Source organism: Phyllostomus hastatus, unplaced genomic scaffold, assembly GCF_019186645.2.
Source record: "Phyllostomus hastatus isolate PE091 unplaced genomic scaffold, TTU_PhHast_1.1 phas_scaffold_12, whole genome shotgun sequence".
In the NCBI taxonomy this organism is placed as follows: domain Eukaryota; kingdom Metazoa; phylum Chordata; class Mammalia; order Chiroptera; family Phyllostomidae; genus Phyllostomus; species Phyllostomus hastatus.
Window position 1 is genome coordinate 8402338 of NW_025334007.1, and position 17179 is coordinate 8419516.

The window sequence follows — 17179 nt, forward strand, 5'->3', positions numbered from 1 at the left end:
AATACAATCTGTGGGACATTCCACACTACAAATAACCTGGTTTCTCTGGAAAATCAATTTCATTAAAAAAGGGTGGATGAATAAGTGAAAAACTCTTACAGAACAGCGATTTTCAACCGGTGTGCTGTGGCACACTGGTAAGCCACAATAATTGTTAAAATGTGATACCTGACTATTTAGTCAGGGGCACTGACCTCTTTTCCCTTAGATTGTCAAATAAAAAATGGCAACAGCCAACACAACAAGAGCTATCCAGTGTGAATGAATCAAGGTCAGATTGGCAAAAAAATATATTTTTTGGTGTGCCACAGAATTGTAGTAGTTAGTTTATATGTGCCATGAGATAAAAAAGTTGAAAACTCCTGTTATAGATAAAAGAGTCAATTGTAGAAATTTGGATATGGATTGGATAATACATAAGAACACATATATACGTTCATTTTCACCCACATACATACTGCTTTTGTTGCTCTTCTTTTCTGCATCTCTGATCTTTTCTCTGTTATCGTTTTTGTTCTGTCTGAAGAAAACTCTTTTTTAAAAAAATTAATTTGAGAGTGACAGAGAGGGAGAGAGAGAGAAAGAAAGAGAGAGAGAGAGAGAGAGAGAGAGGAACATTGATTTGTTGCTGCACTTTTTTATGCATTCATTGGTTGCTTCTTGTATGTGCCCTGGTAATTATTGTAAATGTTTCTACACCTGATGCTGGTGTGGTACTTATATTTCATTAAGTGACATCTGTTTGAGAAGCACACTGGATATTTATCAGTAAAACTATATATCTAGGATTTTCTTTCAAAGCACTCCTGCATAAAATGGGAAGGGAGAGATAAATGAAAATGAAAGGGAATTGGCAAAATGTTGATAATTATCGAATCTGAAATAGGTGTAAACAGGGGTCCATTATCCTATTCTGACTGCTTTTGTTTATGCTTAAAATTTTTTATAATAAATGTAAAAAATATACAGCAGGTTAGATAAATATAAAACATCACTGAATAAAACAATTACAGTTAAAAGACTAAGATTGTAGCATTAAATTTTTAAAAGTTGCTTGTATACTGCTTACAAAAGATTAATCTAAGACATGATGATACCATAAGGTTAAAGGAAAAAAAAATTTAAGGAAAATGATATATTTGTAAGCATATGGTAGGTCCTCAAAATATATAGTATATCGACATTGCAAAGGACCAAGAAAACCAAGACACCCTTGAAGAACAAAATGGGTAGACGTGCCTTAAGAAATATAAACATTATTTTTAAATTATAGTAGTTCATGGGACTGATATGCAGAATACATAAAGAACTCTCTCAGCTCAATAATTAAAAGGCCCTGGCCGGGTAGCTCAGTTGGTTAGAGCATCGTCCTGCTATGTCAAGATTGCAGGTTCAATCCCAGGTCAGGGCACATACAAGAAGCAACCAATGAATGTATACATAAGTAGAACAACAAATCTCTCTCTCTCTCCTCCCACAATTAAAAATGGGCAAAGTATGTAATAGACTTTTCTCTGAAGAAGATATACAAATGGCCAGGAAGCACATGAAAAATGCTCAACATCCTCAGTCATTAGGGAAATGCAAATCAAAACCACAATGAGATACAACTAGGATGACTATAATAAAAAAGATAGACAATAACAAGTATGTAGAGAAATTGCACCCTCATACACTACTAATCGGAATATAAGATCATGCAGCTGCTTTGGAAGATAGTTTAGAAGTATCTCAAAATGTTAAAGATAGAGTTACCACATGATCCAGCAATTCTACTCCCAGGTATATACCCAACAGAAATAAAAATTCACATACAGAATTTTTACAGAAAAATTCAGAAAACGTAATTTTTTTACATGCACGAAACTGGCAATACTTAAAAGTGAAAATACAATTTGGTGAGAATGTGTAACCATGGGCATTCTCATACATTGCTGCACATCCTCACCAAAACTTAGTATTTTCAGATTTTACTGCGGGGGGCGGGGGGGGGACTGTAAATTAGTCGGTTTTACAACAAAGCTTGGCACTGCATATTGCATGTTCAATTTGAGTAAGGTGAGAAAAGATATTTGGGGACAATGGTGATGCCTGCTACAATAATGCTCTCATTCTTCCTAGCTGAGCAAGATTAATAATACAAAAAAAAAATATGGGGAACTCACATCCAGCACAAACTATGTGCTAAGCATTGAGTTAGGACTTTTTCACGTGCTTCCTTATTTAACGTTGAGGCAAAAGAGGTACCCAGAATGCTGTTATTCTGTGACAGGAAACTTCTGGCTGAAGTTCCCTCTACCAGAGAGGAATAATTCAGGAGTGCTCTTTCTCCATCAGGACGTGCTACACATTTACAAACATTACCACCCTCTTGCTGTTTTCTTCAAGTGACAGTGATTTCAAACATTAAAATTTTTCAGCACAAAATGATTATACACCGATATATGGGATTAAAGGGATCCTTTCTTCTCCGTACCATTTATGATGACAAGACAAATCAAGATGTGATATGTAAATGATACGCATGCGCAAAGAAGCAAAATGCCAGTCAGAGAAGTAACAATTACACACACAAGAAAATTTCCTTCAGCAGAAGAGAGATTTGGCTCTTTAGGAAAAAAGAGCTCAACAAATAACAAATCTCAGATATGATTAAAATAAACACACACACACATACTTAAATAGATCCTAGTGAACTAGCTGAATTTCAAAAAGACAACATACACAAAAGAGAACCAGATTAGTGTCAGACTACTCATAACACTGAACTTGGAAAACAATGAAACATCTATAAACTGCAACAGAAAAGGGGTTGTGACCAAGTTTCTCTCTCCCAACTAATATATAACTTTTCAAGGCAAGAGTGGATAGTTTGAGTAGTCAAGGCCTCAGAAAAAACATATACCCACATACCAGATGTGAAGGCACAAACATGAAGTATATGTTAATCAAATGACAATTTATTCAGCATGGAGGTATCAAATGGGGAAAGAGTAAATGAATAAGAAACAGCAGTAGCAATACATCCTGCAATGTACACTTATGTCTAGGTAGATTTTAACATGACTGATATTTGTGATGTCGGAGGTAAGAATGAATCCCTGAAATAGAAAACATATCAGACAAAGCAGAATTCAGGATCAAATGTTAAAGAGAGCATAAACAGATGGTCCGTTAAGGGTACGCTGAGGAAGATATGTCGAATATCTATAGAAGTCAAATTACTAAAGCAAGACTTGAAATACAAGAAAACGGCATAAAACACCCTTATGGTGGGAGATTTGAATAGTTTTTCAAAAATGAAAAAAGTAAGTAGTCAGAAATTAACAAAGATATGGAGGATTTGAAAATAAAGTCAGCGAGCTTATATAAAACTAGAGATCAAGCCCTGGCTGGTGTGGCTCAGCTGGTTGGGCATCCTCCTGCAGAGCCAAAGGTCGCCGGTTGGATCCTTTGTCAGGGCACATGCCTGGGCTGCAGGTTTGCTCTGCATTGATGCTTCTCTCTCATATCCATGTTTCTCTCCCTCTCTTTTTCTCTACCTTCCCCTCTCTCTAAAACTAAATACGCAAAATCTTTAAAACACTAGCAATCAACACTAAAGAGATTAATAAAATGTTTTTAAAATTTTTAGTTTTTAATCCTCACCTGACTGAGGATACGTTTATTGATTTAGTGGGAGAGGAGGTGGAAAGAAAGAGAGAGAAACATTGATGTGAGAGAGAAACATTGATATGAGAGAGAAACATTGATCAGTTGCCTCTCGTATGCGCCCTGGCTAAGGGTCAAACCCAAAACCTAGGTATATGCCCTGACTGGGAATCGAACCCGCAAAATTTCGGTGTGCGGAATGGCGCTCCAACCAACTGAACCACCCAACCAGGGCGGATTAAATAAAACTTTTACTACTTGGAAGTTAAACACTATTATAAAGAGGAAATCAAAACTGATATGTTGATGCAGTGATCACTTCATAAGGTATATAAATGTTAATCACTATGTTGTACACTGGAAATTAATCTAACATTGTATGTCAACTGCAATTTTAAAAATGTTTTAAATTTTAAACTGATATTTAGAACTATTTAGAAAATTATGAAAAAGGACAATGAATACGCCAGGGGCACAGCTAAAGTTAGTTATATAACAAAAGAAATGCACGACTTTCGAGAAGTTCCTTTTAAAATAAATTAAATTAAACGATGTATAAAGCAGAAGACATTTTAACTAAATTAACAAAATAAACCAGAAAGTATAGGAAGAGAAAATCATTAACAATGCATGAGGAAATTAATTAAATAGAAAACCAAAAAATAAATAAACAAAATTGAGAGCTATTTCTTTGATAATATCTATGAAATAGCTAAACCTCTGAAAGCCTGTTTAAAGAACAATGAGAAATAAAATAAAAACATTCAGGATAAGAAAGGAGATATATAGCCGTAGCTAGTGTGGCTCAGTGGATTGAGCGCCGGCCTGCAAACTAAAAGGTCGCAGGTTTGATTCCCAGTCAGGGCACATGCCTGGGTTGCAGGCCATGACCTCCAGCAACCGCACATTGATGTTTCTCTCTCTCTCTCTTTCTTTCTCCCTTCCCTCTCTAAAAATAAATAAAGAAAATAAAGGAGATATAAACAGAAATACAAGAGATTAAAATAATTATAAGAGAATATTGTATTCATCTTTATGGCAATAAATTGAAAATCTAGAAGAGTGGTTCTCAACCTTGGCTACACATTGCAATCACCCGAGGAGCCTGGAAAATTACTGACAGCTGTGCCTGGCTCCCAGCGATTCTAATTTAACTGCTCTGGGGTGTGGCCTAGGCACCGGGACATTCCAAGCTGCCCCATGTGATCCTAACATTTCAGAACCACTGAATTCTAGAGGGCTTGGTATGTGTGGTCTGTGGACCACTAGTAGCATCAGCATCTCCGGGGCACTTGTAAGAAATGCAGAATCACAGGTCCTTTCTGGACCTGGAGAGGAAACCACTGAATCTAAATGAGCACTTTCACAACATCCCCCAGGTGATCTGTGTACACATTCATATGTGAGGTGTACTGATCTAGAGAAAATGGACAATTTCCAAGGGAAATGTAGAAACCAAACTTTATTTAGGAAGAAAAGCTGATGGACCAGTAATGTAGAAGAGATGAGAAAAGTAAAGACCTACTATTCATAAAGAGGCATCAGACCCAAATGATTTCACAACTGAGTTCTGCCTAATCCTAAAAAATCAGACAATGCCTCTGGTTTTTAAACCATTCTAGATTATAGGAAAGTTCCCAAGTTTAGTTTATGGAGCTAGAATTACATTAGTATTCAAACCTGATCACAATAGTACAAAACAAGAAAGCATCAGAATTATGAACATAGATACAAAAATTCTAAATAAAATACTAGCCAATTGAAGCTTCAGTATTTTGAAAGAACAATAAAAATTACCTAAGTAGGGTACTTTTATCCTAGAAATACGAATATGGTTTAACTTTACAAAATCCAGTACTGTAATTCAATATTCTTCATTACATCAACAAATAAAAAGAGAAAATCAAGTAATTATATTCATAGGTGGCTAAAAGACATTTGATCATATTAACTAGTCATTGCTAATAAAATCTCTAAGTAAAATAACAATGAAAGTAAACCATCTAACCTTGGAAAATGCTACTTTCCAAAACCAACATTATACTAAGTGGTTAATTACTGAAGTATTCCCATAAAAAGCAGGCGGAACACAGAATTGCCTTCTATAATATATATTATTCAGCATTGTTTTAGAAGTATAGCTAACATAACACACAAAAAGGAAATAACAGACATCTTTTTGCCATATGCTGCACACATAGAAATTCAAAAGACCACTAAAGCACAATTAGAATTGAGATGATAATGTGGAAATGTAGCTGGGTACATGAAAAATATATAAACATCTAATAGCTTTTCTTTATACTCTAGCAGTATCTAGGTGGCTAAAAATTATTATGGACTTATGAAAAGTATAAGACCTATATATGAAGAAAGCTATGAACATTTTATCAAAGAATGTAAAATAAGACTAGAATAAATGGAAGAACACGGATATGAAGACAATATGTTAAAAATGTCAGGTTCAATTTAGTATTAAAAATTCGTGTAATTTGCCCTGGCTGGTGTGGCTAAGTGGATTGAGTGCTGGCCTGTGAACCAAAGGGTTGCTGATTCGATTCCCAGCCAGGGCACACGCCTGGGTTGTGAGCCAGGTCCCCAGTTGGGGGCATGCAAGAGGCAACCACACCTTGATATTTCTCTCCCTCTCTTCCTCCCTTTCCCTCTCTGAAAATAAATACATTAATTTAATTAAATTAAAATTCATGCAATTTCAGTCAAAAATCCCAATGGGTCAGCCCTGGCTGGTGTGACTCAGTAGACTGAGTGCTGGCCTGCCCAGTCAGGGAACATGACTGGATTGGGGGCCAGGTCCCCGTTTGGGGGCATGTGAGTGAGGCAACCAATTGCTCTATCTCTCGCACATCAATGTTTCTCTCCCTCTGTTTCTCCCTCCCTTCACCTCTCTCTAAAAATAAATAAATAAAATTTTTTAAAAAAGAAATTCCAATGGGTCTTTCTAAGGGAAACTGAATAAAATGATCTTAACGTTCCTATGGAAGAATAAATGGAAAGAAAACCTTAAAAAAAAAAGAAAAAAACTTGCCTTCTAGATGTGGGAGTTCACTGTAGAGCACTGTGAGTAAAACAATATATCAGCACAAGAATAACAAATAGATCAGTAAAACAGAACAGACTTCAGAAGTAAATGCAAGACTATATGTGAACTGACACATAACAAAGTGCCATTTCAGTTCAGGGGGGTTCAGGATGGCTTAATAAACAGTACTGCAATAATTGGCTCTGTATCCAAGAGAAAAAAGAAACTCGACCTCCTGCCAAGCAACATTAACAAAACAATTTAATTGTATAAAAATCCAAATAAATTAAAACAATACAATTATCAAAGGAAATCTAGGCAAATATCTGTAGAACCTTGGGGTAGAAAAGACCTTTTTAAGTAGGACAAGAAAACCCAGGAATCATGGTAGGGGGGAGACACATATTTGATTCTACAAATATTAAAGATTTTTATATATCAAAGACAACATAAACAGTAGCAAGATAAATCATGGACTAGAAAAATGTGCAGCAAATATATTCGAAAGCTAACAGGCCAAATGTATGAAAGACTCGGAAGACAAAATGGGACACAGGAGTTGAACAGGTGATTCTTCAAAGAGAAAAGTCAAAGCACTATTAGACAAATGAAAGCATTACTTAACTGCACTAAGAGCCAAGTCAAAGCAGATTGAAACAATGAGGGCAAGAAGAGAGAGACGTTTTCTTACCTGTGACACTGGCTCTGACTGTTTGTAAGCCTGAGGGGAACGGGCCCTCCCCTATGTTGATGGTTGTGGAAGTGTGAATTACAACCCTGGGAATCTCAACTTCCAACCAGCATTTCCTCAGCGTCCGCTACACACCATGTTCTAGGTAAACGGCAATGAACAAAACATACAAAAATCCCTGCACTCATGGAATTTACATTCTAACAAAACATAATCTGCTAATGTCTGATAACATTTTAAAATTAGCACATATCCTTTCCCCTGGCAATCACGTCTTGGGAGGATCTATTTTGCAGAAATTGAAGTCCAAATATGTAAGGATTATATGCACAAGGATAGTCATTCTAGCATTCGTGCAGTGGCAGAAAAGTGGCAACAACCTAAATGTCCATCAGAAGGGGAACAGTGGATTAAATTATGGATCCAATCTCTGAAAAGTTAGTGAGCTAGTAAAGAGAATGAGATGGAGCTCAGCCTATTGTCCTAGAGGAATGGAGATATATATATATATATACACACACACACACACACACACACACACACACACACACATATATTTTTATTTTATTTATTTACTTTTAGAGAGAGGGGAAAGGGGAGAAAGAGAGGAAGAGAAACATCAATGTGTGGTTGCCTCCTGCGCACTGCATACTGGGGGCCTGGCCCGCAACCCAGGCATGTGCCCTGACTGGGAATCGAACTGGTGACTCTTTGGTTTACAGGCTGCTGTTCAATCCACTGAGCCACACCAGCCAGGGCCATAATCTCATTTTATAAAAGAAAATAAACTGAACCCCCCCTCCCCTGCCCCCAGGCTGCTATTGCTCTTTCCATATCTGTTCAGGTTTGTGTGAGCATGGAGGAAAGGCGCAGTCTGTTAACTATGATTACCTCAAGCAAATCAACTTGGAAGAAGTGTGTGGATGAGATCACTGTTTGTCTTTATACTTATTTCGTGTTGTACAACATTTGTTACAACACATATTTTGCAATTGAAAAATCTATAAAGTTAAAACTCACTAAAGCCATTTTTAAAAGGATGATAATGTTCCAGATAATGGGATTGGGGAGGCAGGAAGCCTTTTACTTTCTTCTTTGTACCATTGTTAACTTTTCATATCCTCTCAAAAAGAAAGTGTGTTAAAAAATTTTTTTAAGGTGGCTGGTGTGGTTCAGTGGATTGAGTGTTGGCCTGCGAACCAAAGGGTCGCTGGTTCGATTCCCAGCCAGTGCACATGCCTGGGATGCCGGCCAGGTCCCCAGTTGAGGCATGTGAGAATCTGATATTTCTCTCCCTCTCTTTCTCCCTCCCTTCCTCTCTCTAAAAATAAATAAAATCTTTCAAAAATTTCTAAGGAAACCAGTATATACTGAAATACTGGATGTTTGAAAAGAAAATTGCTGGACACAATAAAATCAGTGCTGTGGTTACAAGACAAATAAAAGATTTATGTGTATGGACTGAGACTGGAAAAGAACAAAGATGAACAAGCCCTTTAATAAAGCAAGTGTCTCCATGGGTGATCATTTTTCCAGATTTTGTTATGAAAACATGCAATAAAAATAACCTGCAAGATTTCCATGTTTGTATAGTTAAGTAAATTTGCCCTTTAGAAGTTATTTTTCTGAAGAAAAATTAAAGCATACTGCCCTGGGAGAAACAGGAACTAAACCTTTGAAATTCTGTCACAACCACTACCCCCGAGAGGGGACAGTGAAAGTCAGTAAGGGAAAATGAATATGTGATATGCAAGGTGAAAGATAACTTCACACTTTGCTAGTGGACTAATGCTAGAGGGCCACCCAGAACGGGACTAACCCTTATGATTTCATGAGCATGGCATAAGGGAACAACTCTTCTCTGCTTTCCCCGAGTCCCAGGCTGGGAGCGCTGGGGAGGATGCCACAGCCATCCTCGTCCACTTGCTCCATTTCTCGGGTGGGAAACCAAGCCATCTCCCTACAGCTCACAGAGGGGAGCATGGGCCCCACACCTTCAAATGACTGGCTGCATTGGTCTTCGAGGACTACAAGGGGCGGGGAGGAAAATAGACTCAGCCTCTGGATTTCCCAACCCAGCTTTACTAAATGAAGTCACTCAACTGGTGGTTTCTTGCATCTATTTTCAATGTGGTTAGAACCGAGAGAGGAAGGGTATAATTAGAACCTCCAAAACCCCAACAGATGGCTCTGCAAGACCTCCCCTTATTTCAAAGTCCAGGCAAAAGGAAATGGGTTCTGCTTTCAAAGCCAAACACAAATACGAAGAAAGGAAAAGCAGAAACTGGCCCCTCTTGGAAAGCAAAATAACTGTAATCGAGTTCTAGCTAATTGCTCTGTTTTCACCAATACATTTAAATACTTCTGTGGTCATTCATATCATGATTGAACAAACGCCGTCTACAATTCCTAAGCCGGTTTTCTGTAGCAAAGTATCCTAATGACTTTCCAATATCAGCAGGTCATTATGATGCGAAATCCCTTGTTTGCAAATAAGAGCAATGCCAAGTGGCATGGGACAACGTGAAGAGGGAAAACGAAGTAAAGGAGACTCATTCTTGAGTTGTACCTCAAACTTAATTCACTAAGAATTTCCATCTCAGAGGTCATGTAAGTGATTTTAAAGTCTGAGCAGGTGCAGATGCTACACCTGTGTGCGACAGCGATCCCTCCATTGGTGCTAGAAGTACAGGACTACTGAAGGGGTCCCATCACTTCCAGCCTATACTGTGTTGGGAATTGATTGCGTGATTCAAGTTTCCTCGTTTCCATGGGTGTGGGTTTGGTTGTGCCTTTGTCTATAGCCAACACTCCACTAGGGTAACGTAAAACAAAATAGGAATTTATTTACAACAATAGCAGATGTCAAAAATAACAAGAACAATATATAACAAATCCAAGAATTATTTTATGAAAAAGGCAAACAATATATACACAAAAGACAAAACAAAACCCAAAAGGGCAAACTTAATTTTGACCTTATCCAAACAGTTACAGAAAGTGGCAAAATGGGTTTTCAGATATGAATTACTTAAGGTTGGGCCAACTGATTACACACACACACACACACACTTTTCAGCCCTTCTCTTCTACCTACCACATCTTCCTCTGAGTTCTATTTACCTTGGAGGAGTGTAACTTAGGGAGGTTATACAAGATTTATGAAGATCAGGCAATTTGTGACCTAAAGGATTTACTTACTGACTGGCAGGCTCACACTAAAAGGGGTAAACCCGAGGTATAAATTGTGAGTCCCATTTCACCTTCAACTGCTTATTTCTGGCTTTTGTTTGTATGTGTGTGTTTCTCATCTTTGAAGTTCCTCAAGTGCTCTAAAACAGTGTTTCCAGAACTTGAACATGAATCAGAATCACTCTGAAGGATGTATGAAGACATAAGATCACTGGGTCCCCAGGCCCAGTTTTCCAATTCAGTGGGTCTGGGGTGGGACTGAGAATTTGGCAGCATCTGAAAACCACTGTTCTAAAACAGCACCCCTATTAAGATTTTGACTGGGCATGCTTTTCTTTACATGAATCTTAGAATTTGTGGAAAATAAAGGAAATTAATAGTAAGACTCCCAGAGAACAGAGCAACACCTGATCTGACTGCCTGGGATCACAGACTGGAATGATGGTTATCTGTCAGGCATTGTATTACAACTAAGTTTCTCAGCATGCTAAGATTTTTCTGATTTATGGCTCCACAGTGACACTCACCATGTCCTCTGGATCACTTAAGTCAAGTTTTGATTATTTACTGTCTCAACTATTAGGCAAACACTTAACTCCTATATAGTTCAAGATCAGCAGGATTTCGTCTTTAAAAATCAGTGACTCAAATCTATCTTGTTCTTTTTTGACTCCTGACCACTTGTACCTACTTTCTGATTTTTATTATGACAATGACCATTCTCTAGTATGTTAGTGTCTACCACGGCCCTCCAAACTGGCACCAAAGGGTAACCTTAGGGCAGGGCTTCTGCTGTGGAGGGTGGTGACAACCCCCACTGACTCAATGTGCTACAGATTGATACTGAAATGAACTTTAAGTGCTCTCAAAAATCACTTTATGCAAGGGAAGTTATCTTGGCAATTGGAGATGCTAATAAAACAAATCTTTCATGAAGATAAAAGAAAAAATGAATTTCAAGGATATGCTCATCAAAGGATTCACCAATCACTTCTTCCCTGAAATATTACTTGCAAATTTGCAGGGCTGAAATATTATCAGTATTTGCATTCGTCACAAAACTCAAAGCAATCAAGCATTTTGAATTCCACTGCTGCATAAAAGGAATTAAGAAATGGGGAAATGAAAATAATCCACTGCTTTTGATGTTTATTAGGTTTACAAAAACTGTACATTTTTTTAAGAAAAAAGCATTAACTTAGTACAGGTATCAAATAGACTAAACATTCAGTAACAGGAAAATATTCTGATTTTTATTTTTGCACGTTATTCTCAAATACACAATTACAATAATGTCACACATCCCTATATGATTTTCTTTTTATGTATTTTACTTTTTTTACAAAGTGTACAGAGGGAGGGACATACAATATTTAATAGGATATTTCTACAGAACAATAACTTATATTATGTCCTTGTAAAAATCTGTACCTCTTTAAAACATTTAACTGAAACAACCATGTTTTTTAGCTTTGCTAATCAAAATTGTTTTAAGAATTAAAACTAGGTTGTAACTAATGTCAGTACATAAGTGACTACAATTTCATTTTCTCTTTATACAGACAAACACATTTTATAATATTCACTTGACCAAACCCTTAAATACCTTTTAAAGGTTTCAATATTGTGCTTTAAAAAGAAAAGAACTGTGTATGATTCCAGACTATTAAGAGAAATATAAAGTGTGTAAAATGCTGTGTTCTTTATCTTTCAGTTTATTTAAAAAAATATAGATGACCAATTATTTATATTTTCTGTATTAATTTTACAGAATGTTTTAAAATTACTAAATTTCCGGTTTAAGTGTTTTACATTAATCTGAGAAAAATAAAAAATAAGGGAGATTTTAAGGGTTCTCACAAAAAAACAGACAGAGCTTTCAAGAATAGAACTGCTACAGGGTAATGAATCACACAATTTTAAGTTACTTTTTTTTAAAAAGCACGTTATGGAGGCCAAGAGGACACAGGAGTTCCCACTGGGACAGGCCCAGGCCTTGGTTCTGACTGGCATTCAGGTTGGAGTTCATACCAGCTTAAAGGACTTGACTTATAACTGGACTAAATGAACCCAGCACTTCAAACGCTTGCCAAACACTCAGTATTTAGATTTCTAACCCTACAAACTCTTGAATACAGATATCAACGACAAAGAGAAAGATGAAAGAGAAAGAGGATGGAGCACCATAATGAAGAGGCAAGGCAGCTATCAAGTGGGAAGAAAAATCCTAAATCTCCCATGATGTGCCAGGTACTCGTATGTGCTGACAGCCAATTTAAGGACCCCCAAAACTGTCTTCTGTTCCCCAAAATGCGTCTTAACACAACCAAATTCTCATTAACTGCATCCATTTTATGAGCCAGAACTATTTGCTTAAACAATATCAACCCTCAAAGAAAAACAAAACAGTGAAAGACTTGGTGACGTTCCAAATAAGGCCTCAGATTTCCCTCATGCACTTAAAACATACCTTTATCTTATGTTCTAATCAAAGCCAACTTGTGCATTAAGTTTTTCAAAGTTTCCTAGCCATAACTAAGAAATAATAGAGTAGGCTGAACTTGAAAAGTGTAAATCATAATTAGCACCCAGTCTCTGGTACATGGAGCCGTAGCTTCCTGAGTCTCCCTCGGTTGGTGATACAGAGTCCTCGCAAGGGCTTCTCAGAGAGAACCAAGGAAGGTCTATCTGGATACTCATTAGCTTTTCAGAAAAATATAAAGGCATGGAGCTGAAGTTGTATGAAAACATTCTATCTAGAAACATCTTAACTTCTATTTTTCAATTACCAAAGATATTTAAAAGAAAATACCTTTAACTCTTTAAAAATACTAGTGTCCTTATTTTCCTTCTAATTCTTCACCTGAGTAGTCTCTCTGAAGAGCATGATTTACAAAATGCCCTCATACATCCCTGCATCTTTCATGTTATTGTAAATTTAATACTTTTCATTATAGATTTTAAACTACTACTTGGGGTTGTGTGTATAAATATGTAAAATAAGCAATACACACAGATACATGTTTTATATATATATATATATGTGCATATACATAATTCAGGGTACATTTACATATATAAAGTTGCAAAAGATCCTAAGAGCTACAAATTACCTCTAGGAGATTCCAAAATGCAGTCCCCAATAAGTCTCATTTGTAGCACACAACCATTCCAAGACAAAGCAGCACAGACAGAATAATCAAAATACAACAAGATCAAGCAAAATTTTTCAGTAAAGTTTTCTAAAACTTTGCTATGCTGACAAAAAATGTAAATACTCCAAAGAAAGCCCCCCCAAAAAAGAATATTTTGTCTGCTAAACAAAATGAAAAGTAAACACAAACCCAGCCACTGTTCTTTACTCAGCAATGCCAGGGATGCAAAAGTTCAAACGGAAACTTTCATTGTCATGTGGTCTGAAAAGATTAAGCAAGACAAGTAAATGACTTCCATGGTAGCCTAATTAGACATGACTGCTAAATCTCCCATTTATGTTAGTAGATGTCTCTGACAATTTTATTGTGAGAAATCCATCAGGGAAAAATAGTTACTCTGAAAGTAATAATGATGACTCAATCTAAAGTTTCCCTAACTTTAAGTTAAATGCTCTTAGAAGAGTACCATCAAGGTAAGCAAGGTAAATATTTAAATAAATATAAAACTAATAAGATAGGAAATTTCAGTACAGAAGCAAGATTTACTTCATTAAAAGCAACTTGTTTCTTGCTGTTCTTCCCCATTGATTAAACAAACTGAATAGAATTCAGAACACACTACTGAACAAAATATAAAAAAAAACAAAAGTAACTAGAAGCAATATTCTATTTGTACACAGCATAAATCAATATACAGTATTGTATGTGAATGAGACTGATTTGCTTTACAATGAATTTTCTGCTTCAAGGCCAACATCTCCACAAACGTCTGTGAAAGTATTATCAGGGCAGGCCCACTTCTTTATGATGCCGCATAATGTGCTGGTTCTTTTCTGAAGGTCTTCGGAACCCTTTCTTGCAGTATTCACAACGGTGAGGGTAGTCTTTCGTATGAATGGAAATAACATGCCGTTTAAAGCCCGAGGCATCTGTCGTGCTATACTCACAGTATTCACACTGATACACTTTCCTGCCACTGTGTGTCTTCATATGCTTTTTAAGCTCATTCTGTTGCCTGAATCCCTTTCTACACCTCTTACACCTAAAGGGAAGATCTTTCGTGTGAACCGAAAGAATATGGCGACTCAGAACAAATGGATCTGCAATCTTAAAGTCACAATGTCTACACTGGTGCATTTTTTTACCCTTGTGGGCAGCCACGTGTTTCTTGAGTTCTGAAGGCCTGTGAAAGCCTTTATCACACATGTCACACTTATGGGGGTAGTCCTTTGTGTGAACTGAAATTATGTGTCGTTTCAAATCGCTTGAGTTCGAACTCTTGTGGTCGCAATGCACACACTGGTGTGTTTTGCTTTCTTGGTGGATAAGAGCATGTTGCTGCACCTCTTTGGTATCTGAGAAGGTCAGAAGACAAATGTCACACTTAAATGGCATCTCTTTACTATGCTTAGTTTTTACGTGTGTTTTCAAGTTAGAAGAGTCTGCAGATCTATATTCGCAGTACTGGCACTGGTAGGGCTTCTCACCAGTATGGATTCGCATGTGCTTTTTGAGCTCTGACGGGTGGCGAAAACCTTTCCCGCATTCCACACAAATATGAGGGAAGTTCTTGCTGTGGACGGCCAAAAGGTGGCGATTCAATAACCCTTGTTCAGCTGTTTCATATTCACAAAATTTACACTTGTACATTTTATTGGCTCCTTTTTCCTTATGCACCATTTTGTGAGTAAACAAAGCCCCAGCATGAGAGAAATGCTTCCCACACTCATCGCATTCGATGGCCTTCTCCGTCTTGCTCGTGAGCTTGTGGCTCTCCAGGTGGTTGTGTAAACTTATCTTCTTGTTGGTAGTGTAATCACAGTCAGTACAGCGGTACTTCTTCTTGGCAAGGTGTTCAGGATGGTTTTTCATGTGCCTTTTCAAAAAACCTCTTGACTTAAACTTTTTCCCACAGATCATGCAAGGATAGACAGTCAAGGGATGTCCATCAGGGCCAATTATTATTGCTAAAAAAGGAAAAGAAAGGTGCATGAGTGATCAGACCAAGTTGTGGTTTGGTTTCTCCAAGAGTTTAAAGGGTGTGTTCTGAACATTATTGGGCAAGTACTCCTAAGTTGAGCTTTTGCTACCTAACGTTGCTTTTTACCATTTTTCAACCTAAGAGATATAGCAACCTTGTCAGAAAGAGCAACCTGGTCCGGACACTTCATTATGACTATACCAACCTCACTCCCTCCAGCTAAAAAAAAATAAAATTAAATTAAATTAACAAAAGAATAAATATGCAACTTCCATCAACTAGTGATTAAAGCTATTATCAATTTAGAAATTAGTGGGAAATTATTCATAAAGTTTCATGATCACAATTTCTACTTTGATTATTCAAAAAAACATAATTTATGTCAATTTAGAGTAAAGCTTAAATATACTATAAAATGTTTGAGTTGCACATGGGCAAACAAGAATAGACAGGAATGTGTCACATGAATGGAAGTACCTGTTCTGCTGCTCTATAAACTATTGCCTCCTTTCCACTGACATAACCAGATTCTCTCAATATATTAGTTATTTAAAAAATTTAATGCTTATAACATATTTGAGGGATTTCTTTTCACTTCCACATAAAATCACCCGAGTTCTGAAATTTTTCATTCATGTTTGATACATTCCCTGTTTCTTTTTATCCAAGAAAATCATTCATGAATATCACTGAATTCTTAAAATTATATTTTCCACTTTAATACACAAAAGCTATACGTGGTCTAGCAGCTAAAATGCCATCACAACACCTCTGTGGATACATACTAGCTTCATCTGAGAGCTCGCAAAGCAAGCTGCGCTGTGGTACTCGCGTGCCCTCACCTGTTTGGTACTGCCTGGAATCAGGTCTTCTCCTTTTCTTTGGTTTTTGTTTAGCCAGTCTGCCGAGCCCAGCAGACTCATCTATGTGCAAGAGGGCACTTGCAGTGCCATTCCGGTTTTCAATTCCATCAGAATTATTACCTAACGATGCGTATTAAAAAACAAAATTATACTGTATTATAAATTATAAAGAATTAGGGATTCTTTATTAACTACAACAATGAAAAGGAAGCCATGATACTCATGAATGACAGAAATTCCACATTCTAGGTAATGGGTTTCATAACCACATTTATTATAGTGAGACCAGGAGAAATGGCCTAGCTTCCAAATCTAAAAAACACATGAAAGCATTTTGCCCCATGGACTCCCTTGTTGTCTCCCAAAATTAAAAAGGTACAGGCCAGATATAATCAAGATGAAAAGTTTCAGTTTGAAAGCCTATGTACTTCTTGCAATACTTCCTTCTGTGTGCTATACACATGAAAGAAAGTCCTGCTAAAAATAAAGACAAAAAAGTAGACTTTATAATCTTCCTCTACTCCTGTTCAAATCAAATAATCCTTATAGGTTAGTGGCATTTCAGATTTCTGAAATCTAAGACCACAGAAACTGTTTTTCAATCAT

At 36.9% G+C, this 17179-nt stretch overlaps 1 protein-coding gene across 5 annotated transcripts in view; it reads right to left on the minus strand.

The window, feature by feature from the left end:
- Positions 1 to 11708: 11708 nt before the first annotated feature.
- Positions 11709 to 17179, minus strand: part of ZFX (zinc finger protein X-linked) — a 36186-nt gene continuing 30715 nt past the window's right edge. For 4 of the 5 annotated variants that reach the window (XM_045855887.1, XM_045855883.1, XM_045855884.1 and 1 more), the window contains 2 exons: positions 16553 to 16693; positions 11709 to 15696 (listed from right to left, as the gene is read on the minus strand). In XM_045855887.1, coding sequence (XP_045711843.1) covers positions 14513 to 15696; positions 16553 to 16693 — 1325 coding nt within the window. In that variant the 3' untranslated portion in view covers positions 11709 to 14512. The remainder of the gene's footprint in view (positions 15697 to 16552; positions 16694 to 17179) is intronic. The other variant, XM_045855888.1, reaches the window with a different exon arrangement.